Below are 24,128 nucleotides of genomic sequence, written 5' to 3' on the forward strand. Positions count from 1 at the left end.
TTGAGGACTGGAAATGTCACATAAACAAACAAAAAACCAAAACATCACAAAGCAGTCTTCTGGTGCATTGACATGATTTCGATTCTTATCTCCGTTCCACAAAATGCACCCACAACTTCCCAATCTGCAGCACAGCACGATCTTTCCACTCCTCCTCCCAAGTCCCCTCATCATACCGCTCTCCAAGCACAACATCAAACTCCCTCACCACCATCGCGAGCGTCAACCGCATCTCGTTCAACGCCAACTGCTTCCCCACACAGCTGTGCACCCCATATCCAAACGGAATAAACGCCTTCCTCTCCTTAACACCCTCGCTCCACTCCCCTGTCCACCGCTCGGGAATGAAGTCCCACCCTTTAGGGAAATATCTCTCATCTGTCATAATCGCTAAATGGGGAACCATTACTTGCACATTGCCTGGGATGAACTTTCCCGCGACTTCAACGCCTTGTGGGTAAGTGCCCGCATACACGCCTGTAGGAAGTGGATTGCATAATCGTAGGCCTTCATTGACGACCGCATTTAAGTACGTCAAATTCGTCGTCGTCTGGATACTCAGTTCTTTCCCCTCACAACAGAATTCATCAATCTCTTCCTGCAATTTCTTCAAGACTCTCTTGTCTTTGGCCAGCATGCGGAACATCTGTGTCATGGCCGTAGTCGTGGTATCGCTTCCGGCAACGATGATTAGGTTGGCGTTGGAGTTCAGATCTTTTTGATCGAATTTGGAAGCAGTCACAGGATCAGGGGAGAGGAGGTGGCGGAAGATGTCCTTTCTAGAGGTGCCAAGTTTTTGCCGGTTTGCGAGCAGTTTTTCACCGCGGAGACGGAAGTCTCGGACATCTGAGGTTTCGGGGAGGAGAGGGAGGAGCTGGCAGAGAGGGCGGAGGGCGGCGATCACCTGGTTTTGGTGTTAGTGATAGACGGAATGGAAAAGAGGAGAGGCGACGGACCCCAACGGCAAACATGTACCTAGAACGAATTAGCAACACATTTCTTTTGGAGAGCAGGGAGCCGGGAGGATGTCTCATCCTCCCGACCAGTGAGAAAGGGAGTTCAGTGTGTGGAACAAAGAAATAGGGGGAAATACTTGTGGGTGAAGTCCATATATTGGTTGTCTCCTTTTCCATCTTGCATTCCCGAATCGTAGGCAAAGCTGAGATCCGCCATTCTAGCTACATTGTCAGGGAACAGCACCGAAGTACTTTGAAACAGACTCACATGTCAAATACCAAATTCTCCAACAGTTTCATGGCATTAACCTCCTGCCCTTCGGATTTCCGAATTACCTCTACTAACTTGGTGATATGGTGCTCCACACGAGGATTGTAGTCCTTGAACTCTGTACTCACGAAAGCCCTTTCCCTACCTCACACATCAGCAACCCCCTTTTTCACAACACTGCAGATGAACTCACCAAATTCTCCTCCAAGGCGTGTGCACATCATAATTCCTCTGCGTATTCAAATTATACGCTCCATTAATCGCTCCCACCTCATAAAACGATCCTCTCGGATACTTGCCCTTATAAATCTTCTCCACGGCATCGACATTCCTGATACTCAACTCATTGGGACCAACGCGCACGATATCGCTATTGTACTTCTCATGGAGTTTGAGGAGTACCTTAGCGCCTCGGCCGGTGCGGTAGGCATTTGCTTTGTAGAAATTTGAGAGAGCGGCGAGTTTAGGGCCGGGGAATGAGGAGAGGGGGGAGAAGTAGAGGCGTCGGAAAAGAGTTAGTGTTATTGCTGTAGAGAGGAAGATGAAGTTCAGGAATGTGAGGCGGAATAGGGAGTATGCGATTTGCGAAGTTGAAGTGAGGAGGTAGAGGAGAAGAGCAGTATTAACGGAGAAATAAGTGAGCAGGACTTTGATAGTCGAGACTTCTGGGATGGGGGAGATGTAAAGTTGAGCTGCTACAGCTACAGCCACAGCTGTCGCCGTTGCGGCATCCATTTCTAAAGCATTGAGTATGAAATCAAACTTCAAATTAGAGCCAAGAAGGAAAAGCTGGGAATTTTGACGCTTCTTATCGAAAAAAAAAATAAAGGACAACCCACCTGAAACGGCCGTCCGGGCCGAGGCGTCAAGGTTTTTTTTTTATCAAACTGCCCAATGATACTTGCTGTTGAATTGGGCAGGGAGGCCCTGCAGATGTGGAGTTCAGCCGTGCATGCGCAGGATTTGGCTGGCCAAACTTTTGCATTACTCAGCTGCCGCAGAAGCTGCTTGGTCGTGTGCTGCTGACTCATATTCCAAATTTACTGATGTGCTTTTGGATGTTGGCATCCTATTCGAGAAAAGCTGCCTAAATTCGAATTGTGGCGTTCTGTTGCTGAACGCTCCGCCAAGGAACACATGATGACCAGCATCTCTGGAATTAGAACCTACAAAAATAAGAATGAGAGCATTGGACAGCTAGATATCTCGTTCAAGCGGTGGTTCAATCATGTTTGCTCTTCCCATACCAGCTTCATTTTCAGGATGGTTCATCTTGATCGTAACTTCCAAAGACGAGTCCTCGAGGACCTCAAATATCCTTTTCTCCACCGCCTCCTTCTCCCCTGGTTCCATAACCGCCTTGACACGATGTCTTCGGAAGAGGTGAGCAATCACAGCCACGAATTCGACTGGCGCAAATCTCTTTCCTGTGCAGGAGCGAGGTGCGGTACTCCAGGGAAGATACCCAACTTCATCACTTCGTATTCTGAATCTGTCGTTTTTCCAACTTTAGATATCCAGCGACCAGGTCGGGAGGACAAGGGATCGGAGCCCCAGATGGTGGGAGTGGTATGCAATGAGTCGGTAGTAACGATTATGAAAGTTTTGGGAGGAAGAGTGTTCCTTTCCTTTGAGCTTTAGTGTTATAGATTAGGTACTAGTGGCTCGCGGAATGAAGACAACGGGTCTGTAAAGACGCATAGTTTCATACTGTGAGATAATCAGTGGGAGCGGTAGCCCGTTAGGGAAAGAAGACTAACCATAGCGCAAGGCATCTCTTGAGTTTGGGGAACGCCCTCTCATACTCCCATGTCTCCACTTCATCCTTTTCTGCAAAGACAGTCTTAGACCGAATCAATCTCTTCGCCCAGCCAATTTTGCACGTCAGGTTGCGCTGCCAACATATAGATAGCATAGCAGATGGGATTTGCAGTGGTGTCGTGGCCAGCCACGTTGTAAATGAAAAGATTTCCCATGAACTCACTATGAGAAAGGCTGCTTCGTCCCTTTCCTTTATTCGCCGCATCAGAGGCACGGACCAGTGTGGCCAGGTGGTTGTCCTTCTCCGAGCCAAGTTTATCGACTCTGGTTCGCTCTTCTTCTACCATCTCATTCATGTGATATTTGAACTCGCCGACTGCCTCCTTGATCTCACGGATTTTCTGGGTGGGGATAAACGATGGGATTGGAGGTAATGAGCCCAGGATAACGGCTGGCAGCAAATTGAGAAAGGTCAGCTTCAAGGCGTCTCGGTAGGACATTGTGTGTCCTTCGGCTATAGTTCCGACGCCTCCTGCGAAGGGATACGATTTCCCGAGGCCTCCAGCTATAAGAACGTGGAGAGCGAGGGTCATAGAGTCACCGGCGGTCTTGGAGACTCTATCCTTTCCCTGGGATGTCCAAGACTGCAGCACTTGACGAAGGCCAGCTTCCGTCTTCGCCGCAAAGGGAGGAGAGATGATCTAAACATCTAACCAAACTCACTCCCAGTATCCTGGGCTAAGGACTCCTTCCAGATATTTTTGCTATTGCGCTCATTGAACGGCGGCGTCGTGATCCGGCAGTGACGCGCCCGGTCCTCGCCATTGAGAGTCACGGCATTGGTCCCAAACAAATTCAATGCCTCGCCAGCTTCATCCGGCTTGATGAGGTCTTTTCGTTTTCCAAGGATCTCCTCTGTCAAGTCCGGATCGTCAATGAAAAGGGCGATCTCTTTTGGAGTCACCAAGAGATAGGCGGGTCCATGTTTGTTATGCAACTTGTGGCGATTCGGGAACACGCTCACAAACCCGCTGCAGACTATCCAGTCAACCAAGCCAAATGGAAGCGACTAGAACAAGGGTAAGAGTGGTTTGTGAGTGAGGATCCAGATTGGGTTGAGGAGATCAATGGGATTTATGATGATAGGAAGGCCAACGCTCCGTGCTTTGATGTAATGTTTGAGGAGATTGAGGATTGGCCACGATATGAGTGCGATTGCGATAGAAAGAATGATCTTGAGCACGGCCATCATAGGCGAGAGTTAAAAGTCAAGCAGGAAATGAAAATATAATTATGAGGGGGCAGCACCAGACTCCTTCTCTTCGCCTTTCATGATACAGTAGCCTGGGTAACGAGGGAAGAGATAAGCTGACGAAGAATATGAGACGGTTGAACAATGTCGGGTTCTTCCTTTTCGTCCTTCATTGCAACCTTGCATTCGGAAATGGGCTACAAGCTGTCACCTGTGGGAGGCAAACCCCGCGAAAAAATAACGAATGCTAAAAGATTCTGATCGAGAAATAAATTTGCATACCAGGGAGAGCTGTAATTCTTGTCTTGTGGTTCCCTGGAGGATGAGTCGGGCAATGGCGCGGTTGTGATGGCGTACATTGGGAGTCCTGGGAAACATCGTCTCCTACCCATATGGTACGAAAATCTTTGCGGAACATGATTGAATGGAGGGGAAATGGACAATGCTGGTGGCTTGATCCATTTGTGATACTTCACTTGGTCGTCTTTGGCCCCATGAATACAAAATAGAGTTGGGAGAAGAACGATGCGGAAGAGAAGTTTGATATCCTGGGCCTGTTCTGAGAAATACCGCTGGAAATATGCCTGCGTACTTCCGAGCCTGGCGATCTCGCCAGCGGACTCTTAACTTTGATTACCTTTCTTGGTTTCACACATGAACTTCAACCACAACTGAAATTAAGATCAACATCGCCCCCCAACAACGTGAGACGTTATCACCCTCAATCATCTTTGCAACCCTTTCATGCTCATCAAGTACACTACATGCCCTGTAACCCAGCGCCATGTCCGAAGCGCAGCATGCCCGGAGTCATGCTGCTGCCGACGGCGAAGAACGTCAGTGTTCTCAACGAGCTGGTACATCTTAAATTGAGATTCAAATAGTAAACCATCAAATTGAACCTTGTGCTCTAAGGAATTAGTTGAAATCTTGTTGAAAAGGTGCACAAGAGCACAGTTGTGCGATGATAGGCCGCCAGTAGCGAACCGACAATTCATACATATCTGACGAATATATGTATAATATGTCGCACTACATCTTGCTTCGACCACATCCACATCTGACCATGAAGTCCACTATCATGTACGTTCCTACCTGGGGTTGTTGATGGAAGGTCAGCAACCTACAGACCAGTTCGAGAACCTGGAGAGTCCCAACCGTGAATACGATCGGGCTTGCTGAGAACGATACGCGATCGGTACGCAGACACTTCGCACTCTCAGCCACTTGCTGCAACGTGACTGTTCCAAAACATCCATATCAGAGCCACACCGCTTTGTGCTTCCTTGTTTTTGGAGTACCAGAGACGCCGATTATGTTGGGGTGGTGGTTGTGTGGGGAAATGGCGCGACGTTTTGTACGAAAGGGGGTCTGAAGATATCAAGGACACCCCCCTTGTTCTGCCACTGCTGGAAAAGGAAATTTATGGGACTTCAGCCAGGACTTTATGCTTTTGATTGGTCTAAGCTTCTCACCGCCTTATAGGGGGTGTCCTTAATATCTTCAGACCCCCTTTCGTACCCAGTTAGCCCCAAACCCGTGTTCTCCCCTGTCATTACTTACAGTGGGGAATTCTTAGCCTGATAGGGTACGAGTTGCATGCTGACCAGCTTTGCAATCAGCGCTATTCTTCTTGAGGAAAATAGCATGGGTGAGGTGCTGACAGGCGGGGACGTATTCATTACGCGCCTTTTTGGGTTGGGGAATTATGCTGGCAACCTCTGAAAAAGCAACGCCATACAGCAAGCGATGATGACGAGGCATAAAGAAGGTATGTGTGACCCAAGCCAGAGCAGCAATTGGCGCAGAGTGTACTCCCTCTAACCTTCTTTGAAGCTAGATTGGCTCGTCCACCAGAGTCTAACCGTAAAGGTTCCAATGCTGCCCCTTTAGTGACAGTTACGCCACGGAACTCAGCAGCGGAGCCCCAGCCTTTCGAATGGATACCAGTACAAGGCGATCCGACTGCACGGAGACGTGCTCGAGCTCATATTTCGAGGGGCTTCAGACGGAGGAAGGCGCAGGAAGAAGCACAGGCGCAACAAGTGAGCAAAGAGATTGCCGGGTCTACAAGCAGCTCAAGTCCAGGATCTCAGTCAGAGAAAGCACAATCCCCAGCCACCTCGGCAGAAGGTTCCCCACCAAATAATGAGGTGGATGTCAGGCCTGCTCAGACGGTGATTGAACACTTGATTCTCAAGAGGACGCTGGGGTCTGGCGGTGGGAGCCGAGGAGATGATCCCTTCCAATGTTTCCCCGTAAAACTCTCTCGCCGTGACCAGGCTATTTTGGATCATTGTAAGTGGTCTCGAATGCCGTCCACATCAGCACGGAGAAGACTGAAATGGCGCCGCAAAGATCTCTTCGTTTATGCACCTGGAAGCCTCACGACCGAGTCTCGCGCCAGCTTTCAAGGCATCAAGAACTTCAGCTTTGATTCTGCTCTTCAGCACCCCTCGGCATTTCATGTCGTACTCGCTCTAGGAGCCAGTCAGTAAGTAATTGCCAATTGGGATTCATTGTCTAGATTGTTTCGGAGATATCTCCGCGCGGATCAACCCGACGCTTGCTTACTTCTGGACCTCTACAGCATTGCAATTATGAGCGGGAAGCAAGATTCGGAAGAATCTGTTAAACATCGCTGGATGGCTGTGAAAACTGTGAACGAGAGACTCTCAAAACGAGCAGCCGCGTCTGATGATTCCAACATTGCCTCAGTGGCTCTGCTTGCAGGATTAGAGGTCTTCACCTTCCAAATATTTTTGAGAATGCAGCTGACAGTGGATATAGCTCATGTTCGGATGTCCCGGGAATTACAATATACACATGGACGGACTTACGGCAATGCTTGAGCTTCGGGGAGGCGTTGATGCGTTCCGAAAATCGAAGCCGGGGCTATACGCAACGATATCTTGGCAATTTCTTCTACATCCGCCGCTCCGCAAACTCCCACTGACTATATTCCAGGCTTGATATGGTTGCGGCCTGTAATCTTTACTCTCAACGCCGATTCAGTCGCCCCAAACCTCCGGATGTGTCTTCAAAGCAAGTACCAGAGGATAAAGTTCCAAAATCTGCCCCTCGTCTTCCACCAGGGTACGATATGACCCAAGTGCTCCCGGATCTTTTCAAGCGACTAGGAAATGTGACTTCGGTCATTAAAGGCGACAGCTCCACGAGTGAAGAGCGCTTAGAAAGCTCAACCTTTATCAGCGAAACGGATGCCAAAGTTTTCGCATTAAGATGCCTACCCGACAGAACAGGCAACACAAGTCGCCGACACCACTTGAATCAAATATTCCCAACCGTGGTGTTACTATACGCCACTTTCATATCTGGGTATGAAGGACCTACAACAGACGCTTTCCTCTCTCAATTCAAAGAGATTTTCAAGGAAGACTCGGTTGATTTGGGGAGAGTGATTGTGAACACTTTCCAGCTCCTGCTTGCTGGCGTGGCATTCGAAGCCGATTCGTTTACTTCGGAGGTGTCATCGTTAATTGAAGCATGCACTAAAATGGACTGGTTGGCGATGCGGGATGCCAAAATTGCGCTGTTTGACTTCTTGGTTCAAGATCCACTTTGCAAAGGGCAGCTTCAAGATTTATGGAAGAATCGAGTCACATGAAAGCGGGTCACGGGGGTATATACACATTCGCACTCACTTCAAGCTGGATCCGGCTGGGTGGAGTCTATTGTGCATCAAAGAGATGTGAACTAAACCCCACCATGTCGGGTGAGTAACGGTACACGAGACATGTCAGTTGTCCCATCAGGACCCGGGAGAAGGAAGGGCAAGGTTGGGGTTGTGAGAAACGAGTGCCGCCATGCGCCATGTCAGAATTGTCGAATGAATAGAAGGTATGCAAAAGCCAAGATGGTTTAGACATTGCAATGTTGTCATCATTTCTTCCTCTTCTTCTCAAACGCTTCCACAAGCAGCGGCACGTCGATGCTCAACCTCTCGCACGGTTCCCAAGTTCTATCCTTCACCTCCTCGAATCCCTTCCACTTGACCAAATAATGCGCAACCCCCCTGAACTTCCTCCGACCCAAAATCTTCTCAACAATATAGTCTACGGCGATCGGGTTCTCTTCGTCCACTTCCACATCGCTCTTTGCTAGCCAAGCCGTCACCATATCAAGCGCGGTCTCTATCATGGCGGCCTCCGTCTCCCAGGTCCAGTCTTTTTCTTCCGGGTAGTCTCGCCATTGGACCAGGAACTGTAGACCTTTAGATGTCCTTCGCTCTGCCATGAATTGCTTGGGAGTGTACTCCTCGTCGTCGAGGGAAGGAACGTCCAGGAGTGGGGATTCTAGTGCCGCGGCCAGAAGGTCGGGCATCTCAAAAACAGTCTCGGTTCCGTGATTGTGGTTGTCATTGTCTCGCTCACTGCCAACTCCAAAACAGCCGCCACGTTCAACAACATTTTCAAAGCCGTAACCTCCGCTCAAGGATCCTAGGACTACTTCCTTGGAAGCAGGACCGGTCTTCTCGACACTTAAAGAGAGGACGTCATCCTCTTCTGGAATCTGCGGATTTTCCGAGTCCCGTGCCTTTGCGTTGTCGTTGGAGGTATCGAACAGATCTTGGAATTCAGCACGAGGGTCAATGAAAGGTGAAGGAGGTAGAGCTGTCTCCTGGATTTCTGGACCTTCCACCGAGCCCTCGCATTGAAATACAACGCGGGGATCCACGAATGTCGGACATGGACATGGAGCTAATTCTTCAGATATCTCCAGAGGTTCCGGACCGTCTTTCGTCAGTTCGCGAAGGAATTCATATTTGTCCAGTGGGCTCTGGAAGGTAGTCTCCGGGCTTGGGGGAGCAGATGCCTTCCTGAGAGGCTCTGCTTCTGGGGTTGGGGTTCGAAATGTTTCCAAATAACTTCGAATCTTGGCAAAGATATCCTCCACCGATACTTGTGAGCTTTGTCGTCCTGGAATTTGCTGGCCTCCCACATCTCGAGTAGCAGCCACCTTCCGGGGCCTTCCACGAGGACGCTTAGTCTCGGGTAAACCGTCTGCATCGAACTCTGCTCGGCTTCGTTTGGTTCCTTGTTGAGGAACACTGCGCTGAGAAGAGGACTTGGTTCCACCCGGCATTGCTCCGTTCTGCCCAGCTACCTCTTCTCGACGTGGGCGCCCTCGTCGGCGCCGAGCGGCTTGTGGTTCGCCGGTCATCGATTGGACTCCTCCAGTATCCTCTTCTTCCCACGAACAACCTGGGCGACGAGAGGGCACGGTAGGTTTGAACCCCTTCGGATACTTGTACGTGATCCATTGCTCCACGCTACCTCGCCACTCCGCGGCTGTTGGTACCTTCTCGCGACCAAGAACGGGGGCAATATATCTTCTCTTATTCCTCTTATTCTTGTTGGTCTTCTGTTCGGCGGATAGGGCCTTTCTAATGGTCTCCCTTTTCAAAAATAGCACCTCCTGGTCCCCGCCGCGATGGAAAACATCGAGTTGCTTCAAGTGCGTAAATTGCGTGTACAGGTCCCTCTGACCGAACCAGCCAAACCACCCTGTAAGGTTGACCGCCAATCTGCGCAAGTACGCCCTCTCAATGGCTCCAAATTTCCAGTCCGACCACTGCTTATCGTTGATCAAGAGGGTATCATGTTCCAAGCTGACACATACGTTCTGCAACCGCGACATTTTATCTACGGCCTTGTTCCCCAACTTTCTCTCCCAGGGCTCGTTGACCGCCATTCCCTTGAATTGCGGCAGCCATGGTTTATACAATTTCAGCACAACTTCTCGCGATGTTCGGCTGACGTGTAGAAGAGGTGGGGGTAGGGTCTTCGAGTAGATTTGTCCGCCTTTGAAGTAGATCTCGACGACTCGCGGCGTCCATTGCGATTTCGCGGCGGTCTCGAAGATTTGGAGCTGGATTTCCGTTGGCAGGTCGTCGAATACGATCGGCATTGCGACTTCTACCGTATGCAAGAGCGCATATCCAAAACTTGGGCACAACTGATTGGGTGGGTAGGAAGTTAGAGGGTTATTAATGGCGAGGCTGTGGGGTCCGATTGATCGCGTCATTTCGCGCGAGCGTGTCAAGTTCGTGTTAACGACCTCCTTTTTTAAGCGAACCCCTTTTCCGTCATGCGTTAATGTTCAGTAAGTGCTGGAACAAATATTCTTGCCAGGAAATTTTCTTCTTTCTGCGACTGATATTTTGGGTGTCTTTTGTCATCAATGGCAAAGAATAGAATTCCATATTTAATCGATCCTGTCAAATCGAATCCAAAAGTTCCCATGTTGAAGACTCCTCGCCAAGAGCTTCACAGTCTGCTGAGTCCGATCGAACACAGTTATTATCATACTCTACAGTTTCTTCAAGGGACTTTTGTTGAGCATCGCCTTCACCACACCGACTAGTATAGCAGCTCCAGCAGCCATCGAACCAGCATAGAAGATCGCGGGATGGTACGCCTTCAGCGTGCTGTGTTCACCTCCATATGCAGCAAGAAGATATCCAGCAATCGGCGCACCCTGTTTTGGTCAGTCAGTATCCAGTATTTGTGGCCCTGCAAGCAAAATCCGGAGGGTACGAACCATCAAATACCCCCCAGCCCAGCCCGACACAATCATACCCATTGCGACGCCCACTCTCCTGCTTCCAAATACACTTCCAACCACTGTCGGCATGGTACTGAAGAATCCACCATTAGCTACTCCGTTGATGATCACAAACACAATCAATGGACCAAGCGAATTTGACACCGGCCACAAGACGAGCATGCTCAATGCACTCAAGATCAGCGAAAGAAGCAGTGTGTTCACTGGGCCCATGAAATCAGACAGAAGTCCACAGCATAAACGGCCAACAGCTGATGAGAAGTTGAATCCTGCAACGATACCAGCTCCCGCAGATGCCGACAGTCCAAGAGAAGCGGCATAAAGTGGAAGGAAGAAGGGCGGTACGAATAAGGGAAAAGTGGCAATGGCGCCAGCCAAGAAGAGAACTGTGAACTGCATGTTCTTGAAGAGTCGCCTATGTCTTGTCAGCCACTGCCAATAATCGGACTGGAAAACATACCATTCGATCAACGTGGTGGTCTTAATCGGGGCCCGCTCCTTGATCAGCCACGCTGCCGGGAGACTAGTTGCCAGAGTCACGAGCCCGATAATACGGAACGTCCATTCAGGGCCTAATTTCTGGATCAAGCCATCCATGGCAAAGCTGATTACGGTGCCTCCAACCCCCCCTCCTGCGTAGACGATACCATTCGCCAGCCCACGTCTCTTGTTGAAGTACTGCGCGGGCATGGTCGAAGCAACCTTTTCCACTCGGATTAGTGAACATTGTCGGGGAAAATCTTCCAGAATGCAGCATACCATGAACTGCAAGCTGCAGCCAGTTCCCATCAGCACCCCCGTCGTGAAGAACAACCCACCCACATTCCTCGTCGTGAAACTGCTCAGGATCCCCCCCGTCCCCAAGAACGCCGCGCCCGCCAACGCCGTGTTTCTGCCCCCGATTTTCCGGATGAGTCGAGCGTTTGCAAGCGCAAGGAAGGAAATGCAAGCCGCCGTCAGACTCCCCACGAACGAGAGGCTCGCCGGAGTAGACACTCTATCCTTGACGAGTGCCGCTTGGATTACGCCCCAGGAGTAGGGCGTCCCGACAAACCAGAAGCAGAGCACGCTGCATGCGGCTATCACAACCCAGCCATATCCCCCGTCGGGCACCTCCGCGTCTGCAATGCGGCTCTCGGCGACCACTGCGTCCGCTGCGGGGTCGAAGTTTGAGGCTCCTGGACCTGCAAGATCCCTGGCGGAATCCGAGTCTCGCGCAGCGTTGTTGATGAGCTCAAGGGCGATGGTCTCGGTTGTCGTGGTGGACGCCATGGTGGGGGTGGGGGTTACGAAGTACTCTGCCCCGCCTTTGGATTGACCAAGGTAGTAGGAGGAAAAGCGAGCAAAGAGGAAGATGGTTTGCAGTAGTAGAACGATTCAGTCGAGACGAATCCTTATGAAAAGAGCAGGTGTAGAATTTATCCTCTGCTGATTCAGGATGTGGATCTGCACGCCTTTCGCCTGTCAATGGACTGCCCGCCGGCACCATCGGGATACAACCTACAGGTGGGAAATAAATGTTAATTGTCACTCACCTATTTCCAGGGTTTTGATCGGCGAACTAGCTAGAATCGCAGGGTGGTCTGACCAATCACCTGTCTTACTCCAGTCTTTCTTGCTATATGCAGTTAAATACTACTTGACGTTTTAATGCCCCCCGTAGGGTAGGTCGACCTCCAATTTCGTGTCACCTGACCATTGTCACATTTTGGAGGAATTCAGCCACTGATTGATTAACTGAGACCTTTCATTATCCCAAGCAAGACGAGACATTAAGTAAATGGTCTTCAGTACTGGCAGATAAAGTCGTGGCGAGGTCGTTGAGCCCAATGACCCTCGAATCTATCTTCTCGAGCCCCTGAATTTCACTTCGAGACTGATCCTCTCCCCTTTAATATCAGGATATCTGAATTGCCGTCACAAGTGGAGAGACGCGATTGGCGCAGAAGCTAATATTGGATGTACAGGAATGACAACAAGAAATAACCCGACAGCAACAGCGTTCTCGTCTAGTTGAATGATCTATATGCGAGCAGGCCCTCGGTACAGTACACTCTGCGAGCCAGACAAGCCAAGAGAATTTCGCCAACTTCTTAGAGGGAGGACGAGGTCGATACGCAGCTGACGCAGCTGACGCCTTCAGAGGTCTTGAAGCCCGACTCGTGCTCTTCTTTCGCCGACGTGGTGAACCGTTGACTCACGGCGAGATTTATATACAGTCGAACCACCCTTCCGACCCCTTGCTACCAACCTCAATCCCAATCTGGTCTCCCCAAAAAAGGGATGGATGGAGACAAATCTCACTTGAACAAAAAGCGCTACTGCGCTGGAGGCAGTCTGTATAAAACACCCACCATCCCTCCCCCTCTCCATCTCGGCAAAGCCACGACAACCCATCTGCCGAAGATGTACTGTTGTATACGGTAGTTGCGGACCTGCAGATATCCCTTAACCAGTCCCGACGAAACCCTAATACCGGGGGAAATGCACACCCAACTTCTCCACCTGCAGTGCAGACAGAAAGCGAAGCCTTGCTCCACACATGATCTCTCTAATCCCGGGCATAAAGTAAATGAAAAATGAAAAATGAAAAATGAACAACAAACAATCAAACTTGACAATTGCACTTTGCATTCTTTTAATGAAAACACACCAACTTTCCCGTCTTCCTTGGAAGAATTCTAGGAAAATTATTTATATATAAAAGACGGCTACTCAACGCACCTAGGAAGCACTTCAGTAGGCAGAGGGATTACGAAACAGTTTGTTCCTAGATAACAAAGTATACCGTACCTGCCGGCAACCTAGCAGCTCTGGTGCATGGTGTTGTGACGTCAGCGTCACATGACCTGGCCCTAGCGTGGCACCCTGTACTTAGCTCGAGCTCCCCGCTCCTCTCTTCTTTTCTCTCTTTAGACGTTTTACATACACACCCAATACAGCTGATTCTGTTACCAGAACACCAGCCACGGGTCGTGATACATGGTGTCCTGAAGATCATGTTCGTATCAGAAGAAGAGTGTATGTAGAGACACTATTCTCGAACCCAATTGAATTGAATAGGGAAGGAAGAGCGAGAGGTGCGGAAAATCCCAAGGGGCTCCCCGGCACGGAATTTCAGGGACCGTTGTGTCATCACGGTGTTATGGGATGAAGCGCTCGCCGGGGGGCATGATGTGTGCTGGCTGGTTATCTTTTCTTTTAACACCTACATGCTGTCAAAGCAAACAATGTTCCCTTGGAACAGCTCCTGAGGAAGCGGGAGAGAATGTATGGATTCCTTCTTTCCAGCAACTCGAACTTTCAAAGAATGTCGGCTCCTGGTGCTACGAGTCCGAGTGCGAGCCCCGGAGAGATCTGGATGAGATGTGCCGCGTCCCCTTTCATCGACATGCAAATGATTCAATCACTCAGAATCCAACGCAAGATGGGAAGCCGAGGCGGGTATGATGCAATCTATATTCTCTCGTTCACTTCTCCAAGTACATCTCACATCTCGATGCAAGCCGCAAACGCAAATGCCTCGCCTCCACCACCCTCCCTCAAAAAACCAACAACAGAAAAAAGACATATCCGACCATTTATTTGTACAGGTTCATCCTCCCTCCCTTCCTTCCATCCAGCCATCACCGCGACTGGTTCACCACCATGCAAAATGCAAGTTCACTCTCGACTCGAACTTAGAGACCATATGCTCCACCCGCATCAGCAGAGAGCACGCTGGTCCGACAATGCTACCACCACCCTTGTTTCCACCTCCGATGATTATGAATCATCATCTCACACATTCGACATGCAAAGAAAAATCCAGGCAGTAAATGCCATCACACACCCGAACATCGATTCAGCAAACACAAGAGATCATCCAAGCCCCGAGATCGTAACCGTCATGAAGAAACCCCCCGAGCCCCAAGCAAGTAAGACGCAACACAAAAGATAACAGCAGCTGACCCGTGTGAACAGGAGAGCAAAAACAGCGCAAGGCTATGCAATAAAGTTCATACAAGAAATGAGGCCGACCAGACCAGACCATGAAGCGAAGACAGAAGAGTGACACCAAGGACCTTATATCGGTTGCTGCATCAGTTGGTGGTTGCTGATGAGTTGGCTGGGAGCCGCCATGCCGGAATTTGACATGCTCATCGTCATTTGCAGACCGTTGAAGGAGCCGCCCATGTTGTTTGGAAGGTAGCCGTTCTCGGAGTTCGGGGACGCTTCCTCGAGGGACCCGAGGTGGTCTTCGCCTTCGTAGTCTTCTTCTTCACCACTGTAGCTGCCGTATGGGCCCTCGGATCCGTCACTGCGATCGTGTGTTCGGCGATGTCTGTTCGAGCCATGTTAGTTACTGTTTTGTTATGGGGTTGTGATTGTGCAGCGATGTGTAAGAGTGTATGTGACATACTGTGCTAGGTTGTCTGATCGGGAGAAAGCCTTATTACAGTGGGGGCAGATGTAGGGTCTTTCTTGGGTATGTGTTCTCACGTGTCTGGAGGGGTACAAGTCAGCGGCCTGAAAGTGCCAGCCATTAAAAAGAAAAAGTACCATACCTTTTGAGATGCTCTAAACGCTTGAAGAGACGACCGCAGGTGGGAATAGGACATGAATGTGACTTTTGGGGGTAGGGGTTGCCAAGCTCCATCATGGTCGCACTGCGAGCTCTTCGGACGACACCATTTGGACCTTGCATATGTCTTCTTTGGGGGGAATCATGGATTGAACCATCACCTGAGAGTTCCTCATTTGACAACTGACTGAAATCGTTGTGTTGGAGAGCCATCGGGTTCATGGCGGGGCTGTCTTCAACAGTGGAAAGGGGAGTTCCATGTCGGGACATGTCGATCAAATCCTTGTGCTGTTGTGCCAATTGATGCATGCCATTGCTGTAGCTCAAACCAGGGGGCGAGTTGTTCCCAGACTCGTCACTCTCAGCAACAGGACCAACCGAGGTGGAAACAGACCGTCTCAGATCTGATGGTCGGTGGGCAGTGTGGGCCTGGCCAGCAGCAGTGGCAGCAACCATGGCGGCGACTCCGGGAGGAATCGACGAGCGACGCCGTCTTTGCTTGTAGGTCGGTGATCCTTCGATGACTGAATAGACATTATTCGCACCATATCCTCGCGTAGCATGAGAGAATTGAGGACCGGACAAATTCGAAGGTGGAAGCTGCATGACTCCTGGAAGGCCATTGATACCTCCCATGTGATCTGGGATGGCAGTGTACAAGCCAGTCTCCTCGTTTGCAATGTATGCAGGCTCAGCACCCATTCCTAAAGCTTGTTGAGGTGGGGTGATGGGCTCGAACGAGATGCCGCGGTTGCTGTAGTCTTCGTAGTGGGATGAAACAAACGAAGGCGCGGGAGAGTACTCAAGACCGTATGCAGGCATGGAAGCATGGCGTTGGTGTGTCTGCGAAATGGGAACGCCATTTTGGTTATATTGAACGCGACCAAAGGTATCTTCTCTCTTCACCGCCTGCTGTGCCATGTTTGGGGCCATTGCCATTTGTTGGTACGCGGCCATTGAGTTCATCTCTTCGGGCATCGCCATGGCTTGGGGGATCATCTGTGGAGGCGGCATGGAATCAATCGCTCGCATAACTGGGGACGTCGATTGCGATTGTGATTGGGAGTATGAAGGCTGTTGTGCAGAGAAGGAGGAAGAGTTGGCTTGTTGGGCCTTGGTGAGCTGCTCGAAGAGTGATTGGGATGAATCAAATTCGAACGACAATGCGGGTTCGTTGACGGCAACGGTGGTGGCTTCTTGTCCCATCTTCTCCCTCTTCAAGTCCCTTTCGAGAGCGTCGAGGAAGAGTCTATCGTGCGGTACGCTGTACCAGTAAAAAACTTTTTGCTTCTTTTGTGTTCTAATGCAGTTGTTCTTGTATAGGAAATCCAAGAATCCACTCTTTGGTTCTTCGAGGGACGCGTCGGTGCCAGACTTCAGGTTTCGCAGATCGGAGAAGATACCCTCCTCGAATTTCTTCGAGTTCTTCACGGGTCGGCCGAAGGCCTGGAATCGGAAGGAAAGGCATCGTACAATATCCGTGCCAGAGATGTGAAAAAGGTTGTTCCTGCAGACGAGTCAACACACGAAGCTTGGGGGGGGGAGAGCACGTCGACAACATACCATAATACGCAAGAAACGTATTCGCCAGTGGGCAGAAGGAATCGTCGAATGTACTGGTCTGGTGTCCAGTCAACGGGAGCAGAGATTAAAAAATATTTCACTGCGGATGTTTATCAGCGATAAGATCTCGTATGATCGACGGCGACCACGATCTTTACTTACAGTTGTCGACTTGTTGCAGCGCAACCTGGGCATCTTGGGGCAAACTTTGCTGAGCTTCGCTGCTCAACATGAAGGTCTCTGGCTTCTGCGGAGGTGCCATCGTCGCATGATGCTGGGAATACATCATATGCGCCATTCAAAGGAGTCGAAACAACGACCCAGAACAGCGTCGGGATGTTGATAAGATGGTCAGCACGTCAAGATTGTATTGAAACGCCGCCAATGTTGTAAGGCTGAAGGACGGTATCAGCGTTGATGATGGTCGGGGTGTTCAGATCAGCGACGTCGATGAAGCAGTAGTGGCTTTGGAGGTCGATGAAAATGGACGGGTGAAGCGAGTGTCGTACTGTGTCGTAAGGATAGACACTTTTCTCGTGTCGAGGGGAGCCTGCTCCGATCTTTCAGAAATGCAGATGATGGAACGGTTGTTGTTCGAGGAGTTTCGAGGCCAGCAAGAACTCGACTCGGGTGAGAAAAACCGGCTCGACGGTGTTGATAATTTTAAAAATAAAAAAAGGAAGCACCCGAATTTGAAAGGCACGCCGCGATGGAAAAGCCGCCGTGCAATGCAACGCGCGTCCGAACAGGCTGATGGATCGTGGTGTATGTAGCCCGTGACTTTTTCGGTCGGGGAGTGGTGCTTCTGCTGGGCCAGGAAGATGAAGCTGAAGCTTCGAGGTACGGACCTGCGACAAGAAAGAGAGCGTGAATTCGAAGTGTGAGAAGCGTTTTGGAAAGCGGAACAGGGAGATTATGAGGAAAGGGTTCGATGAGGGCAGTCGCTGGGCCAGGGCCGAAGGAGCAGGGAAGGGCACTGGGGTCCAGGATGGGGCAGATTGTTCGCTGGGAGGGGGGGGGGGGAGTGGTCCGAGTAGGAGGCTGGGGCTAGGCCGCGTAGGGGGGGTATCGCCGGCAGAGGAGGGATGCCACCGATGCTTGGATGCTCAGGCGCGATGGACCGTGGAAGTGGATATTCGCAGGGAGCGCTGCGGGAACAGGAGGTGTTGACTCTCGAGGCAATGAAGACGGAGGAGGACGATGGGGGAGGAGGGAACTTGGCGGAAAGGGATGACTCGCAGGAGGACTGGAGACGTGCGCCAGTGCAGCTCTTCTGGGTGAGGATAAAAGGTGCTGGCTGGGCTTTCGTGGGGAGGGGATGGTGCCTGTCCGTCAGACTGTCTCCTCTGGCTGGCTGTTGGCTGTTGGGTGTTGGCTGCTGCAGCGCTTTGCTAGCTGTCTGGTTGTCTGGCTGTCTGGACTCTGGCTGTCTGGCTGGCAGGGTAAGACAGGGAGGCCGCGCGGGAGCAGAGGGGGAGAGGGGGAGAGGGAGAGAGCGCGCGAGCGAGCGAGCAGAAGAAGAGGACGGGGGTAGGGGGAGCGGACGAGGGGGGCAGGCAGGGCAGAAGAGCAGAGCCACCAGAGGGACCGTGGTGGAGCAGAGCAGAGCAGGCCGGGCAGCGCAGCGGTGCGCACGTTGTCGAAGGTCCTTGTTCTGGTCTGTCTTGTCCGCTCCGGTTGTGCGCGAACAATACTCTAGTAATCTGCGAACAAACGCTCCAATTCGGGCACAGCTCTTGACCTTCCCTGACGGCCTGGCTGGTTCGTCTGCGGAACGCTTCTCTTCTCGGTGGCCGCCGCGGAGGCACTTCCTTCTTCGCCCCTGTCCTGCGGCCTGGGGCTGGACTGCGACCCTCGTCTGGGTCCCCGCGAATCACCGTAGCCAGCTGGCTAGCGAGAAGCCGAAACACGCGCCCAAGTCGAAAGAAAGCCGGTTTAAAATATCTCAAACACACAGCCAAGAGTGGCCGGTCTTCAGGGGTAAGGCCCAAAGTCGACGTCAACGCAAGAAGTGGGTGAGAGCAGGCCCGTTGAGCCTGTGTAGCCGCGTTGCTTTTGGCGCGAGGAGGGGGGTGGGGGATACCGGTATCAATCGTGGTGAGGCGACTGGGTTGTCGGATCTGCTGAGAGAACACTGAGGGCAGATTCAAATTATCCACGTCCCGCTGGCGGTTGGATTCAAGGGGAGTGAGCTGAGGTTGCTGGTCGCTGGTCGCTGGCGGAGCAAGGAGATACGGTACGGTATGTAAGGGATGGATGCGGGAGCGGGGCGGGCACGGCGGCGGAGGGGGCGATTTGCGGTGGATGGGAAGGGCACGAACGAAGAGGTCACGAAGAACAACTGTTTTGTTCTGTGTCCTGTTGAATGGTGTCACTGTGTCGCCGTGTCGCACTCGCAGATATTAAAGTCTCAGTCCGTCCTGGGCTTAATTGAGGAGGCGGTGAGTGAGGGCAATTGATTGCATGATCCGATGCCGATCTGGTCCCTGGATGAGCTTATTATCACACTTCACTGCTTTCCTCTCTCCCCTGATATGAATTCGCCGTCATGGACCACGGACTATCGCTGCATCACCACAACACGGTTTTTTCTCTGTGCTGGCGTCGCTCCCGTTCCGTTTGTGTCTCTCACTCATATGACCTTTACGCGGGCCTGTGAGAGCTGGTTCTGTCAGCCCATCAATCTCGCGCTCCCGCAGCACCCACGGGCACAAATTGAACGCCTCTGGACTCTGGACGTAACTCGGGCTGCAAATTGAAATATCATATGATTTCGTAAGAAACTCCTTCCGTTGACTCGTGCAGGCCCGTGCCGGTGCCACTTTTTGCTGCTCACGGACTCGCTCACGGCTTGCTCACTTCGGACTTGGAGCCGTGCTCTACGGGGTGGAGCTCAACCGCAATGGGCGGACTTACTAACTGATGGACGACAATCGTTAGACGGCAAATCCGCCAAATCCAGTCGAGGCCCTGAGCCGGCTCGTTATTGTACTTGCGGTTGCTAACAGCGTGCGTGATTTATGCCTTGCATCGTTGCTGAATCGGTGATATGTGCATAATGATAAGACCTTCTTCACAGGTAGCAGCTACTGATGGCAGAGAATCCCCAAGGCTCCTCCCCGTCGCTCATCAATCGATCAATGCCAGGAGAGCTTCTCGAACCCCCAACGGCGGGGCCGATCTGACCGTTAAGGGCGAGGATCATGCCCCCCCCCCCCCTCCGGCCCTCGGTTGACGACTTTGTGCTCTGCAGCTGTGGAGCGAGCTGATGTCGGGAATAATGCCCTCTCTCTCTCTCCTCGAGGTCGGCGTCCTGGGAAGAGGCCCAAAACCTAAAGGGAAGTGGTTGGACACGAGCTGCCAGAAGAGGATCGCTCTTCCGCGATGCGCGCAGTAGTTGTGGATGCGATGCCGTGATGCAGTGAAGGTGGCGCTGGTCGCTCCGTCGAGTCCAGTGGGAGGGATGCGGGCGACCTGAAACGAGCCTGAGGGAGAGCTCGGCTTGCTTCAAAATCGCAGGCCATGCATCAAGACAACCGACCAACGATAGCAGCCACGACCTCGAATGGTTCTGATCCTCAGATCTCCAGAATCAGGGACTACGCGGCGGTGAAGTGTGTTCGCTCGTGCTCCCAGGAGCGCGGTAAACAAAGTTCATCACAATCCTCAATTCATGCAAAATCATGGGCCCTCCACGCTTCTCGGCATGATCTATGCGTTCTAATCCATTACTCATGATTGGGGCAGATTCAAACCCGGCAGCAGAGACCCCAGGATGGAAACCCCCTTGAGTCCAGTTCTTTTTTCTTCGCCATCGATACACTTCACAGACCTGAGAGACACAACCCCGCTTTCCGGCCTTAGCTGCTGCTCGATATGGTCTTTATTATCCTTTCCATGCTGACTTAGTCATGTCTGACTTCTCTGGTGGTGCCGATTCGTGGTCCTGAAGGATCCACGGCCACATTGGTAAAGATGCATGCTGCCAGACCAGGTTCTCCTTTGATGGCGCATGTTCCTCCTTCCCAGGTCAGCAGCACAACGAAGATCTGGAGCGGGCCATGCAAATCACCTCTTAACAGAAGGTAGAAACAATAATACGAGGCTGTGCTAAAATGCCCCCATCATCGTTGGCATCACAGCGGACTTTGTCTGAACGCAGGAATACCCGTGAGGGCCAAGGCCGTCCCGTTGAGCGGATCACACATTCGGGGACACCCAGACGTCAAAAAACGTGATCGCTTGGGACCTCACGGCCTGTACCTGTTTGATCAGCAGTCTGAAACCGCATACAGTCCCTGTGCACACAGAAAAGGGGTCCCAAAGGCAAGGGTCGTGGGTGAAGCGTGGTGCTTGATCGTCCCGCCGCCCGCGTCGAGTTCGCCCTCCAAGGCTCCAATTGAGCCAGCAGCGGACATCACATCACGGGCATCAGCGATGTATCAGTCAGCACCCGACGGCAGGTGTGGCGGTGTGCTGTGACGGCGCTGGTAATAACGTTGCATCGCGTCAGGGACGCTCACGGTACATGGAGAAGGGCTCCAGCTTGGGGAAGCTCTCTGTACCCAACCATCAGCAATGGGGCTAAATCCCAGCAGGGCAGCCGGATGCGAATGCAGTTCCGCGAGCAACATGCTGTGGCTATTCCTGTCCGCGGATAGATCTGAGATCTGGGGATGGGATCATTGTCGCTCATGGAGATACCAGCATCCGAGCGTGTCGCCGCACAGGGTGGAATCCTTTGAGAGCTTATTCTCCATCACGCAGCTCAACTTGGGGATATATTTGGGGTGGCATGCAACGATTGGGCAGAGTGGCTTCTCAGGATCTCGCCTCCAGGGCCAGTGGTAGGGATGGGACGCACCTCCAGCATGAAACAGGCCCTCCCCCAACGGCTTCTTTCCTTCTGATTGGCCACGGCGCCTGTCTCACCCCGGGCCCGACAAAGCCGCTGATCTGAACCGCCCAGATCTTGAACGGCGGGAGCAGCGAGAGGCAGATGCAGATGCATGGCATGAGAGATCCAAAATAACCACCCAACCAGGACATCAAACCTAAATCTTTGGCCCTCATCCAGACCGTCCTCTGACGTCCTCACCGACATAGAGTTGACCTCCGTCGAGGCCCGCAGGCGGCCGAGAATCGTGACCTCAGCACCAATCTGCAGCCTCTGGTACCGTGACTCCGAGTCATTGCCAACCGCCGCCTCTATTTCCATCCCCTCCTAGCGTTTAAGTAATCTCGTTTGTTTGCATCTCGTGTTTCGTTTCCTTTCCTTTCTTTGTTGATGCTATTCGCGTCCTCTCTCTCTCCTCTGTCCTGCGTACCTGCGTACCTGATGCATTCAAGATCACCTACTCTGGCGCCGAGCATCAAAGACTCCCGTTCCAGATCACACAGACACCTCTTCTCTTTGTCGTTAGCCCACCGCACAACACCTGAAACATGACAGTTGTGCCTCCACCTGCCGTCAAAGCACTCTTGCCCCTCCTCTCCTTACCAGCTTGCACGATTAGCTCCCGCTTCCGCACTCACCTCGGCGGCCATCACCCTTCCCAATTTCCCCAAATGCCAGAAACAGATTCCCTTTTCTGCCCGCCTCCGTTCCAAGCTTGAACATGAAGCTTAACCTCCTTCCCACGTTCACAAGAGAACATGTCTCGCAGATTCCGAAACATAGCTCTCTCTTTTTCCCTCCCCCCTTGTCGGCCCTTTCGGGTATCCACCTGCCTCTCTCTCAGGCGAGAGATGCACCTTGCCGACTCAAGTCTGATGTTCATCAAGGATTCTCCATTTTTTTTCTTCTTCTTCTTCTTCCTTTTCTCCGTTGTGTTGTCGAAGACTATGGACTTGTGGACGGGGAGCACGCTCCACCTGCCCACCTTGATGCTGATGAAACGAGCAGAATGCTCCGGGAGAAAGAGAAGAAGGGAGAAGAAGAGGGAGGCCCGATAGGTTAGATGGGTGAGAGGTTTTGTTGCAAGTAGCAATCGCAGATCTAATCGAGATCGGATGAGATATGGTTTTATGTTTGATGTTTTAACTTTGATTGTTGAGTCATGTGATGAATGTTTCCATCTTTGGTGGGAGTGAGTCGATGAGAGTTTGTTGAAGAGTTGAAGAGTCTGGATCTTTTGATGAAATTTGGGTTGTGATTTTGGATTTTTTAGTTTTGGCGTTCGAAGTACTGTTACCTTTTTTGTCGTTTGTGGTTGAATTTGCCCTCATCACGTGCCTCAAATAACACGCCCCTTTTCGAATGAATTGCACCGAGGTCTCCCTTCATAAACTTGACACATGCCCTCACATACAACTACTTAAGTCAGCTTCGTCACAGATAGCTCTCTTCAAGCAAAGACTTAATTTCACTTGTTGCGAACATCCCCCCTGTGTCGCCGGGAGCGGGGAAGGCATAGAGTTTTCTCCACACCTGAGTCTCAATGCTATACCTGTGTAATTCGCCACTCAACAATTACTCTCCTGCTTTTCAAATCCTGCAGTCTCCACTCTTTGCTCCCACTCTTATCCTTGGTGTCAATGTTATTACTGCTGTCAAATATCCATCCCATCCTCCTTGCAAATCGCATTCCGTGAGCCTGATGCTCCAATCTTAGAACTCGGTCCGAGTAATTGTGCATGCCAGCATTGACGCGGTGTCAAGGACTAATTAATAACCAGAGGAGTGCGCCGAGAGACTCCGTGCGGTGCTCTTCGTCGTGATGTGCTCCGACGTTAGTTCTTGGAAAGCAATCAACCCATTGGAGCAATACGGGGACCAAAACTGACGCTTGAAGTGTTGGCTGTGGAGACCTTGCTTTCTCTCGCTCCCACGGGGAGTGAGCTTGCAATCATCATACACCCATAGAGAACAAATCCCCTCAGAAATGCGGCCATGAGTTCCTGCCGCTGCAATTACCCCCACTCTGGAACCACAGACCCAGTATCTAAATGCTCAAACTTCCACAGTATCTAGATTAAACATCTCAAACACATTGGTGCCGAAGAAGATCATCTCCGCACGCATTTCAAGGCATCGATATCTTTTTCGCGCCCTGACATTCCCTCCCCGGTTCGGGTTCTCATGATGCTCAAACTTGCAGAGTTATGTTCGGCAAATCAAGTCTCGGCATCGTTTTTCGTTTTCAATTTGACGAAGCTTGTTGTCAGGTATTG

General features: G+C 51.4%; 8 protein-coding genes across 8 annotated transcripts; 3 read left to right on the forward strand and 5 right to left on the reverse strand.

Annotated features, from left to right (window-relative positions):
- Nucleotides 1-85: 85 nt before the first annotated feature.
- On the reverse strand, nucleotides 86-2,035 carry K444DRAFT_579832 (cytochrome P450; the record flags this gene model as incomplete). The annotated part of the gene is made up of 5 exons (XM_024877680.1): nucleotides 1,421-2,035; nucleotides 1,225-1,368; nucleotides 1,094-1,174; nucleotides 957-975; nucleotides 86-904 (listed from the first exon to the last, which is right to left on the reverse strand). Exons 1-5 carry the CDS (start codon nucleotides 1,960-1,962, stop codon nucleotides 86-88), a joined length of 1,605 nt encoding a protein of 534 aa, XP_024743456.1. The 5' UTR covers nucleotides 1,963-2,035.
- Nucleotides 2,036-2,211: 176 nt separating this feature from the next.
- Nucleotides 2,212-4,517, reverse strand: K444DRAFT_649667 (cytochrome P450; the record flags this gene model as incomplete). The annotated part of the gene is made up of 7 exons (XM_024885592.1): nucleotides 4,059-4,517; nucleotides 3,712-4,019; nucleotides 3,267-3,640; nucleotides 3,078-3,233; nucleotides 2,767-2,855; nucleotides 2,475-2,713; nucleotides 2,212-2,393 (listed from the first exon to the last, which is right to left on the reverse strand). Exons 1-7 carry the CDS (start codon nucleotides 4,238-4,240, stop codon nucleotides 2,212-2,214), a joined length of 1,530 nt encoding a protein of 509 aa, XP_024743457.1. The 5' UTR covers nucleotides 4,241-4,517.
- A 1,297-nt stretch (nucleotides 4,518-5,814) lies between these two features.
- On the forward strand, nucleotides 5,815-7,496 carry K444DRAFT_120670 (uncharacterized protein). The gene is made up of 5 exons (XM_024870384.1): nucleotides 5,815-6,011; nucleotides 6,077-6,538; nucleotides 6,599-6,734; nucleotides 6,831-6,981; nucleotides 7,031-7,496. Exons 1-5 carry the CDS (start codon nucleotides 5,990-5,992, stop codon nucleotides 7,211-7,213), a joined length of 954 nt encoding a protein of 317 aa, XP_024743458.1. The 5' UTR covers nucleotides 5,815-5,989; the 3' UTR covers nucleotides 7,214-7,496.
- Nucleotides 7,497-7,668: 172 nt separating this feature from the next.
- On the reverse strand, nucleotides 7,669-10,192 carry K444DRAFT_606877 (uncharacterized protein). Its single transcript, XM_024879067.1, has one exon. It carries the CDS (start codon nucleotides 10,169-10,171, stop codon nucleotides 8,144-8,146), a length of 2,028 nt encoding a protein of 675 aa, XP_024743459.1. The 5' UTR covers nucleotides 10,172-10,192; the 3' UTR covers nucleotides 7,669-8,143.
- A 381-nt stretch (nucleotides 10,193-10,573) lies between these two features.
- On the reverse strand, nucleotides 10,574-12,100 carry K444DRAFT_639681 (MFS general substrate transporter; the record flags this gene model as incomplete). Its single annotated transcript, XM_024884403.1, has 5 exons — nucleotides 10,574-10,741; nucleotides 10,805-11,243; nucleotides 11,289-11,530; nucleotides 11,588-11,982; nucleotides 12,013-12,100. The coding sequence occupies 5 exons, from the start codon at nucleotides 12,098-12,100 to the stop codon at nucleotides 10,574-10,576; spliced, it is 1,332 nt and encodes a 443-aa protein (XP_024743460.1).
- A 1,709-nt stretch (nucleotides 12,101-13,809) lies between these two features.
- Nucleotides 13,810-15,152, forward strand: K444DRAFT_606880 (uncharacterized protein). The gene has a single exon (XM_024879068.1). It carries the CDS (start codon nucleotides 14,139-14,141, stop codon nucleotides 14,766-14,768), a length of 630 nt encoding a protein of 209 aa, XP_024743461.1. The 5' UTR covers nucleotides 13,810-14,138; the 3' UTR covers nucleotides 14,769-15,152.
- K444DRAFT_516743 (STE-domain-containing protein) lies at nucleotides 14,894-17,241 on the reverse strand (the record flags this gene model as incomplete). Its single annotated transcript, XM_024873706.1, has 5 exons — nucleotides 14,894-15,152; nucleotides 15,231-15,314; nucleotides 15,376-16,899; nucleotides 16,956-17,055; nucleotides 17,118-17,241. 5 exons carry the CDS (start codon nucleotides 17,239-17,241, stop codon nucleotides 14,894-14,896), a joined length of 2,091 nt encoding a protein of 696 aa, XP_024743462.1.
- A 473-nt stretch (nucleotides 17,242-17,714) lies between these two features.
- Nucleotides 17,715-19,421, forward strand: K444DRAFT_120966 (uncharacterized protein). The gene has a single exon (XM_024870385.1). It carries the CDS (start codon nucleotides 18,041-18,043, stop codon nucleotides 19,091-19,093), a length of 1,053 nt encoding a protein of 350 aa, XP_024743463.1. The 5' UTR covers nucleotides 17,715-18,040; the 3' UTR covers nucleotides 19,094-19,421.
- Nucleotides 19,422-24,128: the final 4,707 nt, after the last annotated feature.

This window comes from Hyaloscypha bicolor (assembly GCF_002865645.1).
Source record: "Hyaloscypha bicolor E unplaced genomic scaffold K444scaffold_13, whole genome shotgun sequence".
In the NCBI taxonomy this organism is placed as follows: Eukaryota; Fungi; Ascomycota; class Leotiomycetes; order Helotiales; family Hyaloscyphaceae; genus Hyaloscypha; species Hyaloscypha bicolor.